At 36.2% G+C, this 12065-nt stretch overlaps 1 protein-coding gene across 1 annotated transcript in view; it reads left to right on the top strand.

Annotated features, from left to right (window-relative positions):
* TTC8 (tetratricopeptide repeat domain 8) overlaps positions 1-12065 on the top strand; it is a 41993-nt gene that overhangs the window by 27326 nt on the left and 2602 nt on the right. The window contains exons 8-13 of the mRNA XM_072339226.1: positions 1760-1845; positions 3509-3596; positions 6024-6134; positions 8087-8226; positions 9493-9667; positions 10953-11075. Of these exons, the coding sequence (XP_072195327.1) occupies positions 1760-1845; positions 3509-3596; positions 6024-6134; positions 8087-8226; positions 9493-9667; positions 10953-11075 (723 nt within the window). The remainder of the gene's footprint in view (positions 1-1759; positions 1846-3508; positions 3597-6023; positions 6135-8086; positions 8227-9492; positions 9668-10952; positions 11076-12065) is intronic.

Here is a 12065-nt window from a genome sequence, read left to right as displayed (position 1 = left end):
ATTAGTATGACTGTACCAATACTCGGCAACGCACAGGGCTTCAGGACAACTTGAACACTTAGTACTGTTATTACTGTTTTTAAATTAACATGCTGTGCAAGTTGAACATTGGTTTGTACCTAAACTGTGTGATTGAAAAAGAAGTTTGCATCGGAATGAAGGCGAAATATTTTGAAAGTCTGTTTTAACAAATTAACATTTCAAATGCCACGTTGTCAAAAGAATTCATTGTAATACCATCAGAAAGTCTTAACTACTGGTGTACAGAAATCTGATGCTGACATGCATAAAAACTTTTTTGGCAAACACTTCAGAAATGTTGGTAACATCTGTGGGTTTTTTCATGACATGAAAAAGATCATGAACAAGATATTCCTACTCCTTTCCAATTTCCTTAACAGAAAAGTATAGAAACAGGACTTACTGAGTTTTAGAAACTAATTTCAAAATGAGGTTGAGCTTTGTTTCTTGATGCTAACAATAAGATCACAGTAAGATTCTAAGGTCTGCACTAACAGCAAGAGTACTCTTGTTATGGTCTACTACGCCTGAAGCAGTTTTAGTTCCTACTTTCCACTAGCAGCCAGAATTGTTAGCCTTGCATAAAATAGTTTTCAGAAATAATTAGGGTACCAGGAAGAAAGCTGGATGTGTGGCTATGGAAGGCATGGCTGTTTGAAATCCAGGCCTTCTCCTTGAATCCTTGTCACCAGAGCGCTCTAAGGAAGGCTCTTTAAAGTATGTTATTTATAGTATGATCCTTACTTGTTTTATGTGACTGCTTGTGGCCTATTTGAAACAGGTGTGGTATCTGACAGATGCACACATTCTTTACAAATTTGAAAACTCAACAAAATGATGTTTCACCCTCGGCCATTTGAGGACTTCTAGGATTCCACATACCTGAAACAAATAGTGACTTCAGAATTGTAAGCCTTCCTCAGTTTTCTCACTTCTGTCACAGAAGTGACAACTCTCTCAGTTTGAGGACACTATTGAGTGCAACAACTTAAACTGGATTGCTACAAAAAAATATTCTTTTTCACATAGGCAAAAGAGAGCAATGTGTTTAAGTTGATGCAGTTCACTGACTTTGCCACTCTTTGTTGGTTGCTAAAACACAAAAAGCCACAGATTCTGTATGAGATGGCCAATGACAGCACATCAATTAACATACCTACGTTTCCAGTATACCAGGTAGAAGAGATTCTAGAGTTCCGCCCTTATCAGTATCTATTTCTTGAGACTATTTGGCTATTTTTACTATAGTGTAATTATTATTTACGTCGTAGACTGTTTAAAGGAAGAATCATTACCCACTGTAATACCCAACTGTGCATCTGACAGTTCCAAGAAGTGGAGGCAGCCTGATATTAGTAATGAGATAATTTCTGCAGTATTTCAAACTGGCAGAACAATTTCTTTAGTATATTTCTACTTGTTTTTAACAACTTTTCATGAACCAAGAGGGGAAGTCTGGAGTTCTGAAGCTGCAATTTAGAACTCTAATCAAATTAATTTTGTATTTTCTCCTCACACTACTAGAAACTATTAGGAAAAAAACTCATCCTTTCAGCTACTTTATGTAACATATTGTAAAAATAGTAAACAAATCTGTGCACCCACCTCAGGTTTACCAGGACTGTTTGTTCAGTGTTTTCTCTTTAGAAAAGTCTTTTTTGTTGTTTGTTTCATGTTTCTTTTTCTTTATGTAAGCATTGAAGATACTAACGTAAAGATGATGGGTTTGTTTTGGAAGGCTCTAGATTTGGCAGCCCTTGCCACTGAACATGCACAGTTCAAGGACTGGTGGTGGAAAGTCCAAATTGGGAAGTGCTTCTATAGGTAAGCCATTGTTCATTTCTTCAGCAATCAGTGAGCAGAAGTGCAGGACCTGAGCTGCTGTGTGCTGAAGATTCAAAAGTAGTTCAGTGTTTTTAGTTAGAAAGGTTTGTGCTTTAATACAATGATGTTATGGTCTGCCACTGAAGGTAAAAGTGCCAGTATTGAGTGCTAGTATTAAGTACCTTTAAGTAACCATATCATTTGCAGCTTCAACTTCATTAAAGTTTTTTTTTTAAGTCATTGTTTGAAGTGTCAGTACAAAACTAATGTTAAGAAAATGAACATTAGAATATTGGCTTGAGAAATATAAATGGCAGTCAGGTTTTTAGACTGATGAAACAATAAAAGATGGAATTTGAAGATTAGCCGGCATCTGCCAGAGATGCATTGCCTGAGGAGAACCAGGCAGTTCCAAAGGTGCCAAAGCCTCAGAGCTGAAACTCGGTAACTTTTTAGATTTGGCACATGCCCTCCCCAAAAGAAAGCAAGTGATTTGCGTGAACTTAGGGCAAAGCTGTGGTACAGCTTACAGTGCAGTTTTTTTCTTTTGTTATTCAATACAGATTGACGATTTCTAATATCAGCAACAGACATTTCATCATTTCTAGGAGAAAGTGTTTGCTGATGAGGAACTGGGAGAGTAAGGGAACTTGCCAGGGCAAAGAAACTGTGGCTGCATGTCCAGAAGACAAACTGAAAAATATTTTGGAATATTTTGAAAGAAAGCTTAAGGAGAGCAAATATAGATAGAATGATCGTGGGTGTTGAACGAAGTAATAGTTAAACAACACAGCTTTGTATTGGGCAGGAAGACCCAAGGAATAGAAATGCAGGATTATGAGATGATGGTAACTGAGAGAGGCCTCTGTTATGTCTGTTCCAGAAGTACGGAAACCCAAAACAGTGTTACCATACTGTTGTTATTAACAGTATACAGCAGAATACAATCCCATCTGGGAACTTGAACAAGACCCAGAAATTCTCACTTTCTCTGCAAACTTGTGTAAGAAAAGCAGCAAGCAATTTCTATTATCTGTCCAAAGAAGCAGAGGTCTCCACTGCTATTTATAAAGCAATAGGTTTCAGATGGGACTATGCATTATTTTTAAGAGTATTTACATAAATGAGGAGAGAGAACTATTGTTAGTAAGATTAAAAATGCTAAGTAGGGTTCTCTGTATTCACCGGGAAACATATGGTGACCGTAGATGAAAAAACACTGATAATGTTCTAATTTAGCAATATAAATTTTCATGACAGGAATATCTATGGTTTTCTATTTATTTTTTTTAAGAAAGAGCAGTGAATGACTAATGCTAAAAGAATGTTGATTTTATATGTTGAGTCAAAAATATTTTTTATAGTCAGTCAGGGTGCACTTATATCAGACAACCAGGATTGCTTATTGTTGTCTTCCATAGAATTATGATGTCATGAATTTCTCTTTCTCATAATTTTAAATGCTTGTCTTTATAATTTCAATATTTTCAACAGCATGAATTTTGTTTACGTGTCCTTGAAGTATGGGCAAGTTTGGGCAATTCCTTTTTGGTTTGTTTTTTTTTTGCCCTGCTTCATTAATTAATAAGCTTTTTTAAAAAAAAAAAAAAAAAAAAAAAACAAAAAACAATCAACTTTCCACATCTCTCTGTTGTCTCTTTAGGTTAGGATTATACCGAGAAGCTGAGAAACAGTTTAAGTCAGCTCTCAAGCAACAGGACATGGTTGATACAATCTTGTATTTGGCAAAAGTAAGTCATTTGCTTATTTCATAATGAACAGAAATCAAAACTTATCCATGCACCAGAAGAGCTGAGTATTGAGCTTGATAACACCACTGAGTTTGTAGTATATGATCTCCGCATAGACTTGAGACAAAAGGTGCTTACAGTTGAAATTGAAATCTATAGTTTGAAAAAGATTTTGAACCTTCCAGATTTCATGAAAAAAAAAAATCCTTTCCAGTACCTTACTCTGTTCTTTGCTCTAAAGTCCAGTGAGGATTACACTGCTAAATAATTATTGGAGTTTCAGTATGAGGAATGCTGTAGCTATCCGTGGTCTCCTAGGAAACTAATGCAATCAGTAAGTGAAAAGTGAAGATCAAAATCGTAGTTTCACAAGCAAAACTAAAACAAACTGAGCTTAAAGAAAGCAGTTTGAGACCTTGAAGCAGCGAATGTTCTGTTTAAATAAGGCTGTTAAAATCCTTAAGAAAACAAATAGCACAGCTGAGCCCCAGCATTACTTGTTTGCAGATCTCTCACACATCAGACTCCAAGCATTTTCCAAGACATTCAAAGCGAGATTGCCTCTGAGAAACTAAACCTGCATTTTTCATCCTCTAGTCCTAAAAAGAGATTAAATCAGTTTCACTGTCAGCTCTTGTCACAGCAGCTGTATCAAATCTATCCAAAAATCCTCATTAGCAACAGATAATTCAGATATTCATATTATGATACTTGCTGTACCTTCATATTTCTTGAGCTGTTTACTTTTAGGATGTAAATTACCATCATTTACATCTGGCCTTGTCTTCAGTACAGCAGTTTGAGTTATTCAATTGAGCTTAGTCATTTTAGAATTGTGTCACTAACAGGAGCCACTCTGCAAAATACATTATCTACACAGAATGATTCAACCAACAGTGGATTGTACTAACAAACAGTGTTTTATTATGGGAGATATGTATTGCCACCTCTCACCACTAGCTCACGTAAGAGCAGGTTTGAACTTGCACTTCCCACTCCATAGACCAGCTAGCTCAAGTAGAAGGCATCACATAGCATGAGTTAGTGACTGTGGGTGGACAGGCAGTAGAGTAGGACACTGAGTTATAACTCAATCTGACAATACTGAAAAGATAAATCTTGAGTTAAGCAGCTATTAAAACACTAATAGGATTGCCTCGAGTTCAGTGTAAACTGACCAATACCACAATCCCTATTAGTTTTCTTGTTATGGTCTCTATAACAACAGTTAGCAAGAGTTTGTTGGTTTTATTTTATTTCAAATTTTCTTGAAAGATAACTTTCCTTTGAACTGTAATTTATGAAAGAAAGGTTAAAAGATTGAAAGAAAACTAAAAACGACCATTTACAAAGTATATACAAAAGTATTTCATGACCCAGACTGGCTGGCAATAGGATTTTTATACCAGGGTAAAAGATAAAACGTACTTCATAAACAAAGATAAAATGTATTTTGAAAAGAAACATATCTTATGGAGTTTATCTCCTCCTCTTTTTACAGTTCTTATTCTAAGAATATGAAGATAGCTGTACTCCATACTAGATTAGGTCAAAAACCAAACATGCAAACAACTAAACAAAACCTCCAACTTACTAAAATTACAGTTATATCAAGTGTTATTACTAAATGTAATATTTTTCCATCAGGAGCACTCAAAAGACTTTTCCACTCAGTGGGAGAGATTAGTCACTGTAGTCATCTAGTTTCTCAAAGTAGGTGAGTGGGGGGTATAGGGATGCCTTTGCTGAAGCTGCTTTTTAAGATATCCTGCAACGGAAGGGCTTTAGATTTGTACTCTCAGACCACTGCAGAGGTGGTCCCTATCAACACATTGACATCTTCTACCTAATTATCACACAAAGTTACCCATATCACATGTGGTCATAATCAGCATAGAAGCCAAAATTACAGGGACTGAAATGTCTTCTTGCTGCTAAGGGATTTTGTTATTTATGAGAGGAAAAGTTGGCAGAGCAGTAAGAAAATTTGACAGCATCACTGCCTGGTGCAGTGCAGTCTAATTAGACTAAGTAAAATATTTTGTTATTTCAGCACTATCAACCTGAACATCCAGTACTTTCAAGCCCAAATATACATTTTTAAAACTATATTAAATGTGAAAATATTCAAGGTAATACCTGCACCTCAGTGTCAAAGTTTTATTATTTTGATATGGTGATAAATAACTTCTTTAGTTTATTAGTAATGTCCAGATTAATTATTAATGTCTAGTTGATATGTGTTCAAATTTAACTATCTTAATTAGCCTGTTTTTCTTTATTCAGTATTAGCTGACTTATTTCTGTAGTATTATCCACAATCACAGCTAATGTGGGAGGATTCATTCCTTCCAATTAACCTCCCTTGTAGAACAGGAGTATGAGTATAAAAAGACATTTGGATTTTTTTACACTTTATTTTCTTAGGTGTATTTGCGTTTGGATCAGCCTGTAACAGCACTAAACCTTTTCAAGCAAGGTTTAGAACGATTTCCAGGAGAAGTGACTCTTATTTGTGGAATTGCCAGAATCTACGAGGTATGCATGCACAATATAATTGTGGCCAAGGTCAGCTGCCCAAGCAAGTAAGAGAGACAACAGTTGAAAATAAGCATAAAGGCATCAAAAATTAAGTACACTGATCTACAGTATCATGAATGCAAAAATCTAATCTAAGATCCCAAAGTAGTTTCAGGGGAGTCTTGGACACTTATTTCAGTGGTTCATCACAACAGTGAGATCCTATTTTCCCTTGTTCAGACATGCGGAAGCAAAACCACATTAAGTCAGGTGTTCCGGATATCTAGGTCTAGCTTGTCTACAGGTATTTTAAATTGGACTAAAACGGCTTGAGTCACCAACAGCCTGCTGGCAGGATGAAGCAGTGAGATAGACTACCAAGAAGAGCTGTCTTTATTGTCCCATAAGTCACTGTTGACTTATTAAGCCAGTGAGAACAGTTGGAATGTTTTTCTTAGTTAAGGAAATAGTTGTTATTTTAGGTAGGGTTAGCTTTGAAGCAGTTGTTTCTGTTTAGCTTGATATCCACGTATTTTGCATTTTTGAAACGTGTACCTTCATGTTAAGCAGTGGACTTAATGATTCTATTCCCAGACCAATGTGTAAAACAAAGTCACGAGGTGTTCTTTTTTCTACGCTCATATTTGGCATTCTTTCCTACTCTCATCATTTTCATCTAACCCCTAAGCATTAATTCATTTTCATATTAAATCCTTTTTGTCCTTCAGCAAGGAAGATAACAGTTGCATAATTTTGGAGTCTTTTCTTTCTGAATTGTTAAACAGTTTTCAATATGGATATGATTTTGCAGAACCATATACATAACATTACATAACCCTTTAAGGAATTATTAACAAGAAGCCTACAGTTGACAGGATATAGTTTTACACTGATGCCTGAGTGCAGGATTATAGCTTTATTAGCAAAGATTTGTACTGCAGCAGAGGGCTGGTCTTACTACACAGTCATAAATGGAATGCATGCATCAGGAGCCTTAATCAGAGTTTTCTTTTGTCTGCCACTACCTTCTGGTTGCGGAAAGAGTTATGGACCTTACTTGGTTTTAAAAAAGCACTATTTGTATGGGTACAGCTTTAGTACTGTTTCCTTTAATGGGAGGTAATATATTTTTAATGGCTAAGTGTGCTGGTAAGGTTAAATAAAAGTTTGTTCTTTCTCCACATTGAAAGTACAATGTGTCTACAGCACGCAGGTAGAAAATATTCCTCTCCAAACACAAAAGTGTGTTTTTAACTACTTTATTTTCTTCTAATACGGAACAAGGTCCTGTGGTGACTTGCATTCCTCAGGAACAGCGATGTTGTTTACAGCAAAGATTCCACCCTGATTCATTTGCCAACTAGCATATATCCAAGATATTTTGAAATAAAATATAGTCCTTTTAATTAGCATAGCCTAGCAAGTCCAAGTTTTGGTAATAAATGCTTGATTCCCGTTTTCAAGAGCACATACTAATTCCTCATATACACTTATAATCTCATTTATGTTCAAAGCAATTCATGAGTTGACTTAGAAAACACTGAAAATAATTGAGACATTGACAAGGGAAATAAGTTTTCTATATGATTCCACACAGGGAAATCGACTGGACAGAATTTTGTATCTAAAGGCACTGTACAAAAACTAGCAAATACCTATTGTACATGCTGAGCTTATAACCAGTCTTGCTTCTGTAAAAATACCTTTTTTGTACCAATGGCATAGAACTGTGACAAGTACAGCTAGCACTGATAAATGCATTCTTCCTATGGATGCGCATCACTCTGGAAGTTGCTGATTAGTGATTTAGCATTGTGCAATTAGTGAACTGTAAGAACATACAGTATTAATCTCAGTTAAGTACTGTACGGGACACAGATAAAGCACTCAGTACATAGACATTTTGGTAAGTTTTATTATAACAATTGCTGATAAAAGTAAAATTAATCTGATTTTTCTACCTTATATAGGAAATGAACGATATATCTTCAGCTGCAGAGTACTATAAAGAGGTCTTAAAACAAGACAATACTCATGTGGAAGCAATTGCATGCATTGGCAGTAACCGTTTTTATTCAGACCAGCCTGAGGTAGCTCTGCGGTTCTATAGGTATCTATTCTTGTGGGGAGGGAGGAGGAACTGGATGCATTGGAGGTTTATAGGGTTGGCTTTTGTAATGCTGATGGCAAAACAAAAATGCTAGGAGACTGATATTGATAAAGCTTTTGGAGAAAGATCACCATAAAAATCAGCACACCAATTTTCATATCTTCTCTGCCAGTGGTAATTAATCTCTTTCAAAAATTTCTCATTGCACATGAAGCTTGTAGAGGTATCAAGAGGTTATTTAAACCATTGATTGTTTGATTAATAGACCAGAAATGATCTCTCTCAGCATGAGGCAGTTTAAGAACACTGCCTTACTCTCAATTTCATTTGTTTTCAGGAAGCATATGGGCTTCCAGTTAAAACTTTGGAGAAGTAGAGGGCTTTGAAAAACTAGCTGAATGCATAGGTAGTTGTGATCACCAGACCTCTTACTTGAATGTGGACTGGGGTTCCCTTGTGTTTTGTTGCAAGCAATAAAAAGACATCTAAATGCTGCCTGTTTTTTTATTTTAATACTGCCAGATTGCGAAGGAGTCTGACTCATGTTCCTAAGTCTAAGAGCAGACTGAAGTCGGTACAAGCACTGCTATGTCATTTCTGTTTTACTCTGTGCCACTTTATGCTTTGAGTTTGGAAACTCAGTAATACCAACGACATCAGCCCTCTTAAACCCTGGTCCTCCTAGCATACCTGTTTCCCTATGAATATTAGTTAGCAGAATTTTATAAAGCATCTCAATCCTAAAAGACAAATAAACAAAATCAATTTGAATCAAAACCTGACTTATGCTTCAGAAGTAAGGTCAGTGTGTATTCATATACTAGATGGTACTGATTACCAGTGCTGAAGGATAGGAATCAAGCAAAAATTTGAAATCTGAAGAGTTATGAAGAGTAGCTGGAGCAAATTACAGTCTGATTGAGGTTAAGGGACTGGAAAGAGGAAATGGAGAAAGTCTGTGTACAGCCCTGTTTTACAGTAAAGTCAGATCACATGACGCTGTCAAAATGCCAGAACTTATCTAATTTACATGAAGACTGTTCGGTACAGCTGTAATTCTATTAAGCAGAAATGCTCTGTGCTGCCCTTCACAAAACCTTTAGCAAGTGAACTGCAACAAAATCATCTGAGAGCGCAAAATAAAGTTAACTTACATGGTTATCACACTGTTTCAGAATAGGGAGTAAGGAGAAAATTTGTCATTTAGAATAGAACTCCTATTTTAAATTGGTCATAAAAATAAATCAATATTTTCTTTCAATCTAGACGGCTCCTGCAGATGGGTGTTTATAACTACCAGCTTTTTAACAATCTGGGCCTCTGTTGCTTCTATGCCCAGCAGTACGATATGACGCTAACTTCATTTGAACGTGCACTGTTTTTGGCTGAAAATGAAGAGGAGACAGCAGATGTGTGGTACAACTTGGGACACCTGGCTGTGGTATGAAAAATATTAACAGGTCTTCTGAAAAAGTATTAGTTTACAGAAACTGGGAAAGCTTGGAAGGAATCATTGTCCTACTTTGAAATATGAAACCTGATATTGTCCTGGATAAAATACAGTACAGGCTTGACTAAGGGTTTATTTGCACTTCAGGAGAGAAGAAGAGATAAAGAAGTTTTGTACGTGATCACAGAATGGAATTTACTCCTGCTGTAAGACACTGCCCTCCCCAGCCATCTTCAACCTTCCATTCTTTCTGAAAATCTGCAGTATGTCCCAGCCCTCAGGGGCTTTTGCTGCAATACAAGCCAGTCTGACAAAAAAAATTGAATTCAAGATATTTTTCTCTGGGCTGTAACTTATGTGACATAAACCATTAGACTGATTTTCTGGTCATCAAAAATGCTGAGCAGTGGGTAGCTGAGGAGGCACATTATCCTTGTAGGGTAGGCAACAGAAATATTTTGAAATTATGTAATAGAATGTGTTAAGTTTGTGCACTAATTTGCATTAAGTGTGCATTTTTATGAATGCTCTTCTAGAAGTTGTGTTAGATATCTGCTTAGCTGCCCAGGGTAGGGTTACTAAATAGCATTTTTGTTACCTTCCTCATACAGGTTCTGTCCAAATGCCAATTACTGTTTAACTTAAGCCAGAGAGAAACTCGGCTGCCCATCTTGTTTGTACAGCAATTGAGATAAATGAAATAATTTATACTGCCTAAAACACTGAAATTTGAACTGATCTGCATGTATTTTTCAGCAATTTTCACTTAGAAGGTTTAACCTGATGCCATATCAGTCTTGTCCTAAAACTAGAGCATTAAAGCAGTCAGTGGCTCCATACAAAGAGATTAATCTCCCTTTTCTATCTTTTAATAAGTAGCTTTATATAGCTACTTTTTTAAATCCATGAAGAGACTGAGAAGCAGGATAGGATGATTTTTTGCCTGGAGACATCTCTGTGTTTTATACCTTGCTATAAAAGGTATCATATTGTATGATTTTTAGGTATTACTGTTGCCATCTAAAAGTTAAATTGGATGAACTGAATGTCACTTGAAGTGAAAATTTGTACTGGAGAGGAACAGTGGTGTCTGGATAAAGAATGAGAAGCAAATGAGACGATCTGGGAAGAAAGCACACATGGTTCTGATCAGCGTGCTTGTATTGCAGTTTGCATTTCATGCTAGTACATATGGATGAAAAGATAACCAAGACAACAAAACAGATGCGTGTTGTTTCCAGTATTTTCACAAATTAAAATGCAGTCTTACTTTTAGGGAATAGGAGACCTGAATCTGGCTTACCAGTGTTTCAAACTGACCTTAGTCAACAACAACGACTATGCAGAAGCTTACAACAACTTGGCTGTGCTGGAAATGCAAAAAGGTCACATTGAACAGGTTGGTGTTATAGATGTACCTAAACAGAATGCTTCCTCTGGCCTGCCTATACTTGAACATGTCAGTAAGTTTGGTGGTCCTTTTTACCTAAATTGAGTGTGCTATGTCATATTGCAGTTAGCTGTGTAATTGACAAATACAGTTGGCTGAAAGCGATCACTTTTATATGCTTACAGGGAAATATAGTATCTGTTTGCTGAACCATTAAAACTACTGGGGACGATTTAACCTTTCTGCCTGGGAGCGAGACTATTTTGCGGGGTTCATGTAAACATCAGGGAGCTACAATGTAATATAATGACTGTTTAAAATACATTTTTAAAGAGCAAATCATTCTGAAGTTAGCTTTGTTCAGGTAGACTGGCGATTACCACAGAAATGAGCCCAGCACTGGATGGTTTCAGTGACAAATGAAATTCAGTTTTGGTTTCAGTTTCATATCCAGTCATACTACTGACACTTAAATCCTGTGTAGATTCCATTGCAGAGAAAGTCATTGCTAACAACTAGGACTAGAGAACCTTTACGCTGTAATCAAATGTTTTGTATTTTGTTTTACAGCCTAAAATTTTCTTCTTGCATCACATGCATAATAAAAATTCAGGATCGTTCAGAGCAAAAAGTATGGAAAAAATATGAAGACATCTTGATCCATGAATTTTGATTCATGATGTTATTGCATGCACGTGCTCGGAGTTGCTGGATTGAGGGAATTTTAATGAATTCTATGCTCTCTTCCTTTCCACTTTACAGATATCACTATTTTTAAAAGATCTGATCTATTTCCACATTCTCTGTGTTACAGTGAATGTGTTCACAAGCTGATCCAAATTTTCTATTGCATTTATGGTATGAAAATGCATGCTGATACTTAATTTTTTATTTGTTTTTAACACCGTTTTACTGGTCAGAAAAAGGACTGACTCCAGCAAGTAAATTGTTCAGTACTTAACCAGAGTCAAGTCTTACAGCTTTACATTCCCTCAGTGA

The sequence above is a fragment of the Excalfactoria chinensis genome, chromosome 5, assembly GCF_039878825.1.
Source record: "Excalfactoria chinensis isolate bCotChi1 chromosome 5, bCotChi1.hap2, whole genome shotgun sequence".
Classification (NCBI taxonomy): domain Eukaryota; kingdom Metazoa; phylum Chordata; class Aves; order Galliformes; family Phasianidae; genus Excalfactoria; species Excalfactoria chinensis.
The sequence above is the reverse complement of the archived record's forward strand: the minus strand, read 5'-3'. Positions and strand labels throughout refer to the sequence as shown.